General features: G+C 38.9%; 1 protein-coding gene across 1 annotated transcript; it reads right to left on the reverse strand.

The window, feature by feature from the left end:
- Positions 1–382: 382 nt before the first annotated feature.
- Positions 383–9,917, reverse strand: LOC125486930 (probable G-protein coupled receptor 139). The gene is made up of 3 exons (XM_048616487.1): positions 9,848–9,917; positions 1,509–2,409; positions 383–455 (listed from the first exon to the last, which is right to left on the reverse strand). The coding sequence occupies exons 1-3, from the start codon at positions 9,915–9,917 to the stop codon at positions 383–385; spliced, it is 1,044 nt and encodes a 347-aa protein (XP_048472444.1).
- Positions 9,918–16,129: the final 6,212 nt, after the last annotated feature.

A 16,129-nucleotide genomic window follows, 5' to 3' on the forward strand; every position in this document is an offset into this window, starting at 1 on the left:
GTTCAGGACTCACAGTTTCGAAAAAAATATAAAAATGGAATCAGCAACATAGTTTCTCTGTAAACAAAAGCTTCCAAACCTGTTGAGATTATCCAGAATTTTTTTATTGCAACTTTAGATTTTTGGCATATACAGTATTTAAGCAAAACCAAAGTCTGGGGTTTAATGATCCACAAATTTCCTTTGTTTTCTCAGGTGCAATGTTCAAATAAATGGCTACAATGTGCTGTAAATGGGAAATGTGTCATTTATCCCTAGATCAATATTTCTGATGGTATTGGATTTCATCTCGAATGGAATATCCAAACAGTAACTTCAAAAGCCATGGTCTGTTTTGCGGGTTTGAAGGACCATGATTAATTTAGATATGTACTGAATATGTTTAATTAACATAAGGATTGGAAAACACAATGACACAAATACAAATATCCAACTTCTCATCTAATTCTGGTGATCTGGAAAACGGGACAGAAGACCATAAAACATACGATATCATAGCAACCTTAGACCATTTAGCCCACAAAGTCAGCTATGCCGTTTGGTAATGTTGAAATGTTGCTCAAGCTGATTCTCCTCGCTTCACCACTTAAGCCTTGAAATCTCAGACTAATCAAGAATCTACTTACCTCTGTCTTCAAACTACGTGCAATGTATTGGCCTCCATAGCCTTGTGTGGTAATGAATTCTGCAGACTACCCACCCTCTGGCCGGAAAAAAATACTACTCTTCTCATTTGTAAACGATCAGTCCTTCACTCTGACTCACTGCTCTCAGGTCCTCGTCTCTATATCTCGTGCAAACATATAGATTATATCCACTCTAGCCAGGCCCGTCAGTATTCTGTAAATTTCAATTAGATAATCCCTCACCATTCTAATGTCCATGATTACAAAACAAGTGTCCTCAACCATAACTTCATATGACAAATGGTTCACCTCCAGGATAATTCTTCTAAAAGTCTTCTGCAACTCCTTCAACACGAGCACACCGTCCCTTAGATATGGGGTCACCAAACTGCTCACATTGTTCCAAATGTCGAATGAGTAGAGCCTTATCAGCCTCAGAATTCTAGCCCTCTTGAAATGAGCGGTAATATTGTATTTGCCTTCCTAACTGCTGTCTGAACCTACATGTTAACTTTAAGAGAATCCCGCGCTAGCACTCCCAAGTACCTTTCCACTGCAGATTTCTGAAGCCTTTTACAGTTTGGAAAATACTTCATGCTCATTCTTCCTGCCAAACAATTCTGTATCTGTGTAATTTTAACTGAGGTTTGTCTGAGAGGTTAGGATGGCAGGATAGATAATTGCAATTTTTATTTTAAGCACTGTGAAGTTCAAGAAGAGAGCAAAATAAACAAAGACGATAGTTTTGACTTGCTGTTTGTATAATGCAAAGAAATGCTGGCCAAAGTTCATTAAAAATGTATTGTTTTGCATTGTCCATTATAATAAAATGTTGAGAGTAAATTTGTGCTTGTTGTTTAGTTCACAGAATTAACAACTTACTTAAAGAAAGGTATTAGCAGAGAAATGGGGATCATGATCAAATTCTTAAGCTCATCTTTGAACTTACGTTGTGAAACTGCATAAATAAAGGTGTTTGTACAGCAAGTCAAAGTCCTTAGCATATAGCCTGTTTGTTCCAGAATTGTAAATGGGTCATTGTAACTTGCTACTAATAATGTTACATCTGTAAATTGGACAAGTAGGTAAGTTACCAATGTTACAGTCCACAAAATAATAAAGTTTCCAGATATGGCCATTAAGATTATCATCGAATTTCTCCTATTCACCATTTGTGGATCATTATGTCTCAGATCTTTTTCGTTTCCTCTGAGTCTTCTTGTGACTCTATTTGTCTGTACAATGCTCCTAATGGTCAGTACATTGAAAAGTAATATCAAAACAAATGGAAGAAATGGAGTTAAAATAATTTCCATCCACCGATATGCAATCCACAGAGGTAATTTATAGAAACTGGCTTTCACAGAACAGGACCATGGTCGGTTGTCTATTATTTCTCGAGGTTCAAACGCAAAATACGTCGGAACAGTCTGTAAAATGCTCACGGAACAAACCATTCCTATAACCACGGTTGCCGTTTTAGCAGAGCAATACTTTATTTGCAGCTTTTGGCAAGAAATAGCCACAAATCGATCAAAGGTGAATGCAACAGTTAACCACACAGAACAGTCAACAGACGCCATATTCAGGACAATGCTCAGAGTGCAAATTGGTGTATAGTTGAAAAACAAATTTGGGAAATAGTAATCTTTGATCTCATAGAATATTACGTCAAATACCAGAACTGATAGATCCGCCACTGCCATTGCCACAAAATATCGGGTGACACATTTGGAAAGGTCGCAAAGTTCACGGGATAGAATCATAATTGTCACCAGATTAGCTGCAAAAAAGCAAAGAAATGAACTAATCATAATATATCCCAAAATTATGAGAAATTATTAATAATTTCTTCGAATAAGCATGTGTAATATATGTTGCCAATCAGTAGCATAGTCGTAGTGGAGAAGAAAATGACATCGCCATACAAGCATGTTTATTTTTACTTTCTGCCAATATTTCATTCAATATTATCTCTGTGTAATCAAATTGCCAACGTTTAAAGCAAGAGTTTCAAAGATGGTGCCAGCACCATGCACCCACTCAAGTTGAATGTGTGCCTGAAATGTTAAATTGTTTCTTGTTTAAGACAATGTGAATTTATAGTCCACAATTATGCAGAGGCACGCCTTTGGCTTCCGTGTCAATTTCCAGTATGGAAAAGGAAACAAATGGCACTAAGTGATCATCTTCCTGAGTCAAATATGCTTTAGCACATAGATACAAAAAAAGTGTTTTCGAAACTCAGAATATGACGTCCGAATTTGAAAGAAATCGTCGAAATTCTTCATAAATAGAACATAGAAGAGTGCAGAACAGGAGCAGGACCTTCAGTCCACCATATCTGCGCCGAAAATGATGATATTCTAGACGAATCCCATCTGCCTGCACATGATTCTTAGCTGTCTATTTCATGCCTGTTCATGCGTCTGCCTAAATGCTTCTTGACTTTGTTGTCGCACATGCTTCTACATCTCCGCTGTCAGTGTGTTCCAGACACCTACTATCCTCTGTGCAAAACACTTTCCACGTCCATCTCCTTTAAAATTTCCTCCTCTAACTTTAATCCTAAGCCCTTTACTATTTGAAATTTCCACCCAAGGAAGGAGATTCATACTATCCGCCCTCTTTATGGTATATCCTTATGTCAGATTGCCCCGAGTCCTCTGACACACTAGCAGAAACAATCCAAGTTTATAGAACCTCTCCTGATAGATAAGATACTCCAGTTCAGGCAACATCCTGGGAAAACTCTTCTGCACCATCTCCATTGCTTCCACCTGTTTCCTATAGTCTGACGACCAGAACTGCAGACTTCAAATGTGGCCTGAACAAATTCTTATACAGTCGCACCACAACTTACCAGCTTTTTATACGCAATGCTCCGAAAGATGAATGGCAGCCTGCAACATGCCTTCTTTAACACCTTATCCATTTACATTGCCACTTTCAGTGAGCTGTGGTTTTGGACCCTAATATTCCTCTATTTGTCAATGCTAAGGGTCCAGCCATTTGCAGTAAACATCCGTCTTGCATCTGATTTCCCAAAATTTATCACCTCAGGTTTGTCTGATTTAAACTCTGACTACCATTTCTCTGTCCACGGGATCTATATTCTGTTCATTTTTGATATCACTAATATATAAATTACAAATAAATGAGGTCCCTGTAATGATCCTTGCTGAATACCACTTGTCACAAAGCTCCAGTGAGGAAAACCAAAACATTCAAAAAGACTTTAATTAATTTAGAGATTTAAAAGGGAACTATAAAGGAGATGCAGCGACATGCATTGCCGTGTATGAAGACATTGGGAGTTACAAGATCATTTGATTTTCTGAAAAGATTTTTTGTAAATAACGTGAAGGAATAAGCATATCTGTTCAATGGGATGCAGAAAATGGATAGAAGCTGAGAAGGAAATGGATATGCAAAGGAGTCATTCAGGAATGAAATGTACATAAAACCTTGCACAGAATTTCAATTAGACCATTCTTAAATGACGCTAAAACTAGTTCTCTCAGGGGTGCACATGCTAGGATACAAAAGAATATGCAAAGTGCCAAACTTCAGTTCGTTAATGGTAGCTGAATTGAAAGTGTGTAAAGTCCTGGAAAAGTTGAATAAATTATTATTTATTCGTTGACAAATAGAACATAGACAAATCACCCCATAGAGTTGAAGAAGGCGTGGAAACATTGTTGATTTGATGTTCCTTTATTCCTATAATGTGCTTGTCGCTGGTTGCACTGCCATTGAGTACTAATCCCCTATAGCAGTTGAAATGGTTGTGTCAGCTGCCTCCTCGAGAGGCAGCAGGTCTTGTGCTGTATATATCCTGCATACAGTGTACATCCACTAACATATTCAAGCAGAGATTAAAAATTTGCAAAATGTTTCCAAATCAGAATAACGTGTGGCTTGGAGGAAACTCTGCAGGTGTCTCTGCTCCCATGCATTGGCTGCTCTTGTCTTTCTAAACGGTAGAGGTGGCAGATAAGGAATGATTTTTTGGAGGACCAACGCAAGTGTCGTTGCAGTGCATAGTATACGTGGTGCACACAAATGAAAACGTGTTAGGCTGGATGGTGGTGACCTTCATGATTTTCTTTCGAGCTGTACTCATTCATCCAAATTTATAGCAATCCATTACATCGGTTATTTGCGTCTTCTCAGGTATTAAGGAATGGAGGCCATTTTCTTGTCTGGAATTCCTAAGCTGTGAAAAAATTCAGCTTGATATTACTATCGATGACATGTTCCATCAGCGTTATGAGAATTCAGAGTAAGTGATTAGAATGATTGGATATATACTGCTGAAATGGTTTGGATATACCCAGAAGAAAGTCCACATTTCTAGTTTTGCATCTGTATTAGTCCAGTTCACTTGGGGCTGGATTAATTTATGAACGTACATCTTCACTACTATTGCTGGAAAGTTGTTACGACCCATATACCTCGCAGGACTGAGCGCCTTGAGTCCTTTCTCAAACACGCTTGGAAGAATCTAATTTACTACATGCTGTCATTTGCGATGCTGAGGACATCAGGAGTAGGCATTCGACAGTTCCACTTGACAGAAGATGTTTGTAACTGTTTCAGTTTTCTTGGGTTGCTGTATCATTGAGCATGGGGATATTTGTGGAGCCTCCTTGTCCAGTGAATCATTTATTTACCTATTGCCGTTTAGGCCTGGAGTTTCAAGAGCTGCAGGGCTTCGATACAATTAATTGGTTATGTGTCATCTTAGTTTGGACTAGTGAATTGGATTTGTGTTACTTAGAATGCAAATGGCTCTGTCTTGTAATGCCATCAGATTCACACATCATTTTCAAATACATGTATACTGTGAAGAGGACATAAAGAGCTGTAAGGGGGACATAGTTAGTCCAAGTCATTTGGAAAGATCTAAGAAAATAGAATATAATGGCAGAAGTATGAAATTGTCAATTTGACAGAACGAATTAAAAAATCGACAATGATAAGAGGTTGCAGGGATTTGAGTTACAGAGTGATATGTGTGTCCTAGTGTATGGATCACAGAACGATGATATGAAGCGGTCGCAAACAATCAGGAAAGCGAATCAAATGTTATACGCTATTGCGAGGGAAATTTACGGGACAATTGGGAGGTGAAGCTTCAGTTAAACAGGACATTGGTGTGACCGAATACGTGTAGTCTGTACAATTCTGAACTACATATTTATGGAAGGATGTCAATGCATTGGAAACCCTTCAGAGAACGTTTGCTAACTTAATGCCTGGAATAAGTGTATTTTTATGAGCAAGGGTTAGACATGTTAGGCCTGTTGCCTGTGGAGTTTCAAAATTTCGGAGGTAACTGAGCTGAAGCATACAAGATCTTAAGGGGAACTTATCGTGTGCAAGCTGAAAGGATACTTCTTCTTAAGGGAAAATATAGAACTAGGGGTTGATATATTGAAAATCAGTATGCAGACATTTAAAACGGACATGAAGCAATTGATTTTGTTTTCGCTGAGAGGGTGGGGGCTCTTTGGATTTCCCTTTATCAATGGATACAGAATCTTTACATTTTTTTAAGGCAGAGGTATATACATTCATGATTATTAAGAGTATGAAAGATAATCGGGGATATGATGGATTGTGGAGTTGAGGATGAAGTCAGATCGGCCATGATCTTATTGCAATTCCCAACATGCTGTCCTGTATTTTTCATGTTCCATAGCATCCCCTGCAGTGTGGAAACAGGACATTCGGCCCAACAAGTCTGCACTGACCCTCCAAAAGCATCCCAACCAGACACATTCCCCTACCCTATCCTCGCAGCACTGCACCTAGCATGGTCAATGCACCAAACCAACACATCCCTGAACACAATGGGCAATTCAGCATGGCCAATCCACCTAGCTTGCAAATCTTTGGACTGTGGGTGGAAAACAGAGCACCCGATGGAAACCAACGCAGACATGGGGAGAACTTGAAAACTCCATACAGACAGACGTTCAAGGGTGGAATCAAGCCCGAGTCCTTGGCATTGTCAGGTAGCAGTGCTAACTGCTTAACTGCTCTGACGAAGGGTTACCAGACCCAATATTTTAACTCTGATTTCTCTTCACAGATGCTGCCAGAACTGGAGTTTTTTCCAACAACTTTTCTTTTTATTCTGATAGCACTCTGCAGTAGTTTGCTCACAAAAAAACATTGTATGCTTTTACATTGCAAATTCGCAGGTAAATACTTGGTAAATGGTAGGAGGATTTCGGCTTCTCCCATCCTTATAGGTAGCGAATTCCAGATACCCACCACCATCTGAGTAAAAAAAAAACTTCTCATCTCTTTTAAGCATCATGCCTGTTACGTAAAATCAATGTCCCATGGTCATTGACCTCTCCATTGACCTTTCTTCCTGTTTGCCATGTCTACGCCTCTCATAATTCTATGCATCTCAATGAAGCATTGTCCACTTAATTCCCTCCGCTTTCAAGAAAAAACAACCCCAATCTATCCAATCTCTCTCTCAATCACAAATCTCCAACTCAGGCAATGTTCTAGTAAATACTCTTTGTAACCTCTCCAATGCAATCACGTCACTCCTATAATGTGGATTCCAAAGCTGCACACAATATTCTAGCTGCAGCCTAACCAACGCATTATGGAGATCCAGAATAATCTCCCAACTTTTTGCCATAGCTGATAAAGCCGCATCTCATAGAACTTATGAACCAATTTATGTACTTGTCTTGCTACCTTAAAAGACCGTGACCATGCCATAAACAATCCCTCCAATACTTGGTGTTTCATGGTGTCTGAAGATGTATTCTCTCACACCATTTGTCCTACACAATCGCAAAACCTCACAGTTAACCGCATTGAATTCCATTCACCATTGATCACTCATCTAATTAATTCATTATGTCTTTCTGTCGTCTAAGTCTATCCTCGTCACGATTGACAACTCTGCCTAGTGACCTTAACAGCACTGTCCCCAGTGAGGCATAAGACGAAAAGTGTAACAAACTCGTCCTTAAATAGCGTCAATGAAATTCATTTTGTCATTTCTTTAAAGAAGACTGTTCCTTGACTCATGTCCCTCTCTGAGCACAACTTTCCCTATTTATCTCTGTCTGAAATTAGTGACCACTTATTTTTAAACAGAAACTTCAATTTTGACATTCCAGTACAAGAGGAACCATGTTTCAAATATTAACCCACTGACAGAATCTTATGTGTTTAATCAAATCAAAACCTTCTCTTCTAAATTCGTGCAAATTCAAATCTCAAGTCTTCAAATTTTATTTTGAAAGCACAAGGTTCAACTTTTTCTGATAGTAAACTTTCTCTTCCAATGTATTTGCATACTCTTGAGAAAAAAAAATCAACGCTGTCCTCTGTGTTCCAGACCTGTCTCACCTGAGGCCTTTGTAAGTGAATCATTACTTGTGTGTTAATTTTTCCTCACAATAAGCTGTAACATTCTATTAGCTTTCATAATTCCGAACTGACGTGCATGCTAACATTTTGTGATCCATGCAGTGAGACTCACATATGCCTCTATATCTCAAACCTCTGCCATCTCTCATAATTGAAATGAAATGCTATGTTTGTTTTCCATTCTCCATTGTCAAAATGGACAACGTACGGCTCCCCCGCATTAATGTTCCAATTGCCAGATCTCTGTCCGCTTCTTCAAACTATTTATTTCCCTTTGTAATGATTTGTAATTCATGGTATTCTTGGTCTCTCATTGGATAGAAATGACTGATCATGAGTAAACATAAGGTTACTGTTTCCTGAGGCGAGTGGCAAGGTTGAGGAAATGAAACTTGATGGTGCCCAGACTCGTGAATTAAACCTGCGCTGTCGGCAGCACTCTGTATTGTGAACCAGCCATCCAGTCAGTTGAGATGAATAAATTCCCCAGACCAGTGTCGCATAGTTACTTTGACTTCACCTTTGTATTTCAGAGCCATCTTTAAGTTATCAGCAAAAATAACAGTTTTGGTCCTTTCAGCCAAATCATTGCTTTAATTTATAAAACGTTGAAGCGCAAGCACTGATCCCACCGTAAAATTTGTTACATCTTGTGAAATATAGGAATTATCCTTAACATATCCTGTCCAGACACCTCAAAACATACTATGTTTCAAGCACGTCACCTCATTCATTTACTACAGATTTACTAAAAACGAATGTGGGTAAGCACAGGAATCCGAAACTGTGGAACTATGCTTTCAATCCATTGTGGAAAGTTAACTGTATTACATATGCCATTCAGGAAATCCACAGCGAATCTGATACCTTTTTTTATAGACTATGACACAGTTTCTGAATCAAACTGATTCTTTTTCCCGAAAACAGATGCTTATGCTTACTGTTTTCTACTCCACCCCCACCACCGCGGCACCCCCCCTCCCCCCCCCCCGCCCCCCCCCCCCCCCCCCCCCCCACAAACCCCCACCCCGCCTCTCTGCCTGTGTGTCTGTTTATGGTTCAGTCTCTCTCTCTTTCTCTCTCTGTCTCTCTCTCGCTCTCTTTGTCTCTCTGTGACCGCTCGTTGTGTACATAAAACATTTTGGTTTTACGTTTGGGGAAGCAATTGTACACGCTTTTTTTTTCTCTCTCTCTCTCTGAAAATTATAATGTCTCCGTCTCAGGTATTAACAAAGTGACTGACATTCAACTTTCAGATTACATTGGCGAAAGTTGTGACTCAGTGTCAATGTAACTGTCTTACGAATCCAAACACAAGGCTAACGTTCTAGGGATATGGATTGGAATTCCACCGCAGCGAAGGTTAAAACTTAAACTTAATATGAAAGAAGGGCGGACGCAAAAGCGACAAACCATTCTCACTTATTTAAAAAAACAGTTTGGTTGACTAATATCGTTTAGGATAAGACATTATCCTCGCCCAGACTGACCTATCTGTGACTCTAGACACACAGCAATGTGATTGGCTCTTAACAGCCCTCGGGGCAATTAAGAATGGAGTATTGATGATGGCTAAGCTAACGATGTTCATGTCCTATGAAGGAATATAAAAAACGTCTTTTCAAGCTTTCAAATAAATCTTCTGGCTGCATGGCAGTCATAAGAGAACTGTTATTATTTCACTGATGCTGATAATTATTTCCAGAATTAAATACGTCGAAAGAAACACAATATTTCAGTAGCAGAAAGATGATGAATAAGTTAAACAATATAAACTATAACTTGTTCGGTAATTTTCCGTGACTTACCCGGAACGCCAACAATTGCAAGAATGGGGTAGCAAATATTTTCAACCTGTATGATTACCGGCTGCCCCATGTTCGCCAGTAGTAAAAATCTCCCTTTACCTTTTGTACACGCAATGTTCTGCTTTCGAACTGGTGTCTCTATAATACGAGAGAGAATCCTCATGTGGTTGTACCAGTATACACAATCATTAGTTTTTGTTTTAGTCAATTGAACAAAATTAAGCCCAAGTGGTATGCATGTTTATTGTGAAAGAAGTACATACAGTTCAAGCAGTAACTCATCATGATAGCAAATTCATCTGGAATTTTGCTCCTTTTTTAAATAATTTATTGTTTACAATCCAAAACTATGCTGCGAACTTTCAAATCGCAAACTTTGAACAGCATTCTCCTGGTATGTAAATAGGGAAATAAACGAACACCTTTGCATTGTACTAACGGCAATTTGTTACAAAATAATCCTTACTTATTTAACCTAGAAACAGCATTATATAGATTTCTTTGAGAAACGCGAGCTGTGTATGCATTCTAAGAGGCTTCACAACGAGACACACTCAGAGCAAAAAATACTGTCAGTTACAGATCTGTGCAAGAACAACCTGAAATGTTCGTTTTCAGAATTCAGAGACTAACTCCAGTGTTGGAGATGGGAAACGGTTTTTATATGATCGTTACTATTTAAGAAAAATGACTTCAGATATGAATGTTTTTGACATTCCAAATAATCTCTTCTCTAACAATGTTGTAAAATGTTAGCTTACAAAATTCTTAAATGCGCCTAAACTCAAAATTACATTGAGAGTTAGAATTGGGTGTTTTATTCAGTTATTGCGATTGGTATCACTCCCCAGAAATTCCACAGAAGTAGCATGATCACCATTTCCCTTTTAACACTGATTTTGCCTAGGAACGTTAACAGTGCTCCTTCTTCGGATTTTTCATTGACTTTGTTTGCTGTGACTTTTTTTCAAAAACCAGAAATCATCGAAATCCAGACTACAAAAAGATATAGATGAAAAACAAAACAACGTTGGACGTTCGATTGTTTGTTCTTTACTGGTGCTTATGGATATAGGAATAGATACGCAATGGGTCTTTCATGTATGGCATTGCAGTGGCTTTAAAAGGTGTATTTTTTTTTCCAGGTTTCTTTTAGAAGAGAGATTTAACTTGTCTGTGGTAACGTAAACTTGTCTTGGAAGTTTGAACAATAAATGGAGCCTGGATATTTGTGTGCAGCTCTCAAAGACCGGAATTTCCTTTTTTTAGTTTCTTTTTAGGTTTAGCTTTAAGCAATTGCTGTTGGAGTCTCAACAGCGTTTGAAGCCGAAGTAAATGACTTTTTGGCTACTACTTTCTCTGGGTTTTCACTCGACATTTTTTTTTTGTTCTTCTCTGTCTCTGCTGCTGGCTTGCATGTGGGACAATCTGTTTCGAGTTGCCTTTTTGCCAAGGGGTGTGCATATGCTTGCTGCTGCATTGGTACAGTTACATAGTAATAATTATTGTCTCTATTATTCTGCTAAGTTTTCCAATAGAGTTAGGTTATTCTAAGTTATTCCTTTTTTTGTTGTATTTTAACTAAAGTACTTGAAAAAAATATGTGTTTTGCTTACACTGAACAGTTCGACTAGTCGAATTTCGTCTGGAAGAAAGCAATTTATATTTGCTTTTAAAATACGACAGAGTCAGTGCTTAGGCTACCTTCTTAAAAATAATTTGAGAGAGTCTGCTCTGGTCCATAGAAACGATTTAGCAGAATTAATTGTAATAAAACCAGAAGATAATGGACAATCTCAACAATTCATGACTGACAATACCATATCGATTGGAAACGTTGACTTTCTTTCTCTTCACACAAATGCTGCCTGATCAGATGTGTTCATCGACTTTTTATATTATTATTCTATATTTCCAGCAAGAACAGAATGTTGCCTTCATATAAACAGAAGAATATTAGTCCGCAGACTTTCTTTGTTTACTTGCGTGTAATAACCTAATAAAAAGCAGTAAATGCTTATTACATGTAGTAAATAGAAAACCAGTAATTTAACCCAGATCACAACTTCTGATGGTATTGGATACATATTGCCGATAGTGTTCCATCAGTTGCGCCAAAATCGATGGCCTTCTTTAGAAATTTGAAGAATCACAATCAATTTCAATATTTATTTCATACTTTGACTCAAAATTTGGAAAGAAAAAAATACCGACAACGAAGAAATACGCAACTCCCCACTAATTCCAGTGCATCCAGTAGACTGGATAGAAATCATTTCCTTGTAGCTACCACTTTAAGTGAATGATACCTGTGAAATTCGAATGGAACAATTGATTGTGTGTGTTTGTTTTTACAACAAGTAACAGTATTTTCCACAAACAAGAGAAATAAGTGGCAACTATATGTCAAATCTCCTCTTGGCAATAATGTAATTCCAAGAGATGTTGGTCGAAGATCATGGAGGTCTTGACCAAAAATGTTGAGATTAAAACTGCATTGCTGCTTAGTTCAGAGAAGTAACAGCATTCTTAAATGAAAACGTAAGCAGCAAAATGGGGTGTGTAATCAAATTATGCGCTCAATTTTGAATTTACATAGTGAAACTGCACAAATAAAGAGGTTTGCACAGATGCCTCAATTTGATTAGCATACAGCGCTGTTTCTTCTAGAATTATAAATCGGCCGATGTAACTTGCTGTTAGTAAATGTAAATCCACAAATTGTGCAATTACGCAGGATATCCATGTTACAATCCATAAAACAAGTTTCTAAATTTCCAATTTATGTAATTATTCCCCTTCTCTCCATCACCATTTCGGGATCACTGTGTTTCAGGCAGTTATTGTTTCCCCTGAGTCCTCTTTAATCTCTATTAGTCTCTACAATATTCCTGATGGTCAGAAAATTTGGTTGTAGTGCCAGAACAAACAGTACAAATTGGTTAAAATAGTTCCCATCCACCAAATTGAAATCTATATCAACCACGTGCAGAAACTTGCGCTCGCAGAACAGGAAAACAGGTACGATATCAATTGTCTTAGGAGTTTCAAATGTAAGGAAGTTACTGCAAGTTGCTCAGAGAAGAGTATAGCTGTTTTTTTTACAGAGAAAAACTTTGCCTGCAGCTTTTGGCACCAAACAGCCACAAATTGATCAAAGATGAATGCGATAGTTAACCAGACTGATCGTTTAACGTCAACAGCATGATGCTCAGAGTGCAAATGTATTGTAGTTGAATTATAAATTGGGAAAATAATAATCTCTGGTATCACAGGCTATATCGTCGAATGTTAGAACTGATCTACTGGTTACTACCATTGTCAAGAGGTAACTAGAGATGCATTTGGGCAAATAACAACGTCCACAAGGTAGAACCAGAATTGTCACCAGATTAACAACCACACCTAAAACAAATATATTGATCGTCTTCCACATGCTGAGGCCATGAAAAAATGTTGGTAATATTCTTCAAATAAATTTGTATAATGTCTGATGGCACTGGACAGAAGGGAAAATTTTAGACGTATAATAACAGCTGAAGTAATGAGGTGTATCATTCAAGAAGCATACGATGCATTCTCATAATCGTCCTGCAACAAGTAGAAGACTGACTAATCACGCCATGCAAATCAAGTGATCGCGGAATCATTATTTGTGTGAAGTTTATTCGCTCCTCTCGCATGGCTATTGCTAGTTAATTTAGCACTTGCGCCCAAACTCCAATTACCTTTGAAAAGATCATGACAAGTTGTTTCCTTTAATTTCTGTAGACCTTGTACTAAGTGTAGGCGCACAGTTTGGTTAAGGAGAAAATCCAGGAGTATATAGAGTGGGATTTAAAAAATGACGCGATATTTCCAAATTAGGATTGCATGTTGTTTGCAGGAGAGGGTGATGTTGATTTTGCAATTGTGCATTTTAAGCCATAGAGGTTTAATTTGGAAATGGCTTTTAGAGGGCCCCTTTGGGGGAATGTGGGGTGTTGCTGCAGTATTTTCGGAGATGGTAAACATTGTTGCAACAATGCATTGGTGTTCGACAATGTGAAATTTTCTGGAGTTTGATGGGATGCAAATTAAACTTTGCACTTGATGGCAATGATCTGTGCAAACTGCTCACACCCAAACAAGTTGAGAATATTGCGTAAAACTGCTACTTTCTGCCTTCTCACTCACTCGGTAAGAAAAGAGGTGACTTACTTGGTGTAGAATTTCTAGCAACTGAGGAATTGCTGCCTAATAATGCTGTCGTGATTTTATCCATTAGCTTGGGTTCAGGATAGATATAAGAATGATTGGGATTGTTGGATAAGTGCTGTTTATTGTAAATTGGATATACCTAGAATGATATACACAATATCGTATCCATGCCAGTGTTCTAGCTGTATTGGAACAGATGGCTAGGGGTACTGTTAATTCTAGTCCAGACATCTTCAGTACTATTGCTGTAACATCACTAGAACCCGTAGACTTTGCAAGATCATTCAAAGATTTCCCGAGCTGACGGTGACAGAATCGAAATTTATTGAACATTGTCATCTGCGATACTGGTGAAATACGGAGAAAACTCCTTCCTCCTGACATTTCTGGAAGAAAATGCTTGCATTTGTTTTAGATTTCTTTCTTTGCATAATTAAGCATCAGGATATTTGTCGAGCCTCGGCGAATGGTGATTTTTTTTTAGTTGTTGAAAATAAATTGCATTACTCATAACATTTAGGAAAAACACGTCAAATCTATTAGCTTTTTAAGGAATATTACATAGTGTCTGAATCATATCGATTATTTCATGGAAAACTATCGTTGTGCTAGCTTCTTTCTGAAAAGGCACAGAATGCAGAAATGATCTATGATTCAAAGTAATAGAGCTAACCATAAATGCACAGTAATTTTCATTTACCTGGTACACCAATGTTTTCAAAAAATACAGAAGCAAATACTTTCCATCGACCTGATTACACTCTGTCTGGTGTTCAACGAGTAGTGTGAATTTCTGCTTTAGTTCTCCACATGCAAATTGCCTGCTTTCAAACTGATTTAACTTTCGTGTGAAATGTCTATAGAAGTGCGATAAAATAAGTATTAGTTTCTGTCTGTTGAACAGCAGGATTAACTCTGATATGAATTCATGATTGCTGTTCAGGAAGTAGGATCATTAACAAAGTTTCATTTTGCGAGAATAAAGATAAATGGTATGTTGAGATAGCAAGAACTGCAGATGCTGGAGTCAGAGATAACACAGTATGGAGTTGGAGAAGTACAGCAGGCCAGGCAGCATCAGAAGAGCAGGAAAGTTGAAGTTTCAGGCCGGGGCCCTTCTTCAGAAATGGGGATTGGAAAGGGAGCTCAGAAATGGATAGAGAGAGGAGGGGGTGTGGCTGGGTAAGGTAGTTGACATGGCGAAAGGTGAGTGCAGGTAGGGAGTGGTGGGAATGGGATTTGGGAGGGACAGATAGGTGGGAGAGAAGATGGACAGGTTCTGTCAGGTCAGGGAGGCTGGGATGAGAGGTAGCGTTGGTAAAGAGATGAGGCTGGGGGTGGGGAGATCTTAAAACTGGTGAACTCCATGTTTAGGCCATCGAGTTGTAGGCTCCCAAGACAGAATATGAGGTGTTGCTCCTCCAGTTTGCGGTGGCGTCAGTTTGACACTGGAGGAGGCCCAGGATGGACATGACATGCAGCGAGTGGAAGGGGGAGTTAAAATGGTTCGCGACCAGAAGGTCTTGTCGGTTATCGAGTACAGAGCACTGATGCTGTACAAAATGGTCTCCGAGTCTCCGCTTGGTCTCACTGATGGAGAGGAGGCTACATCGGGAGCAGTAAATGCAGTCGACAAAGTTGATGGATGTACAGGTAAAGCTCTGTTTAATGTGGAAGGTTATTGTTTTTCCTTGAATAGAGATGAGGAGGGAGGTGTAGGAGCAGGTGTAGCGCTTCTTGCGGTTGCAGGAAAAGGTGTCAGGGGTGGTGGGGTTAGTGGGGAGTGTGGAGTGGACGAGGGAGTCATGGACAGTGTGGCGCCTATGAAAGGCCGTTAGGGATTGGGAGGGAAATATCTCTTTAGTTGTGAGGTCAGATACGTGGTAGGAGTGATGAAGAATGATGCGGTGGATGTAAAGGTTGGTGGGGTGATATGTGACGACAAGGAGAATTCTGTATTTATTTTTGTAGGGGGAGGGGCTGTGAGAGCAGAGGGGCGGGAAACGCAAGTGATGTGGTTGACGGCAGTTTTGATCACAGGAGGGAGGAAGTTACTGGCCTTGAAATAGGAGGACATCTGGG

This window comes from Rhincodon typus, chromosome 35, assembly GCF_021869965.1.
Source record: "Rhincodon typus isolate 14 chromosome 35, sRhiTyp1.1, whole genome shotgun sequence".
Classification (NCBI taxonomy): domain Eukaryota; kingdom Metazoa; phylum Chordata; class Chondrichthyes; order Orectolobiformes; family Rhincodontidae; genus Rhincodon; species Rhincodon typus.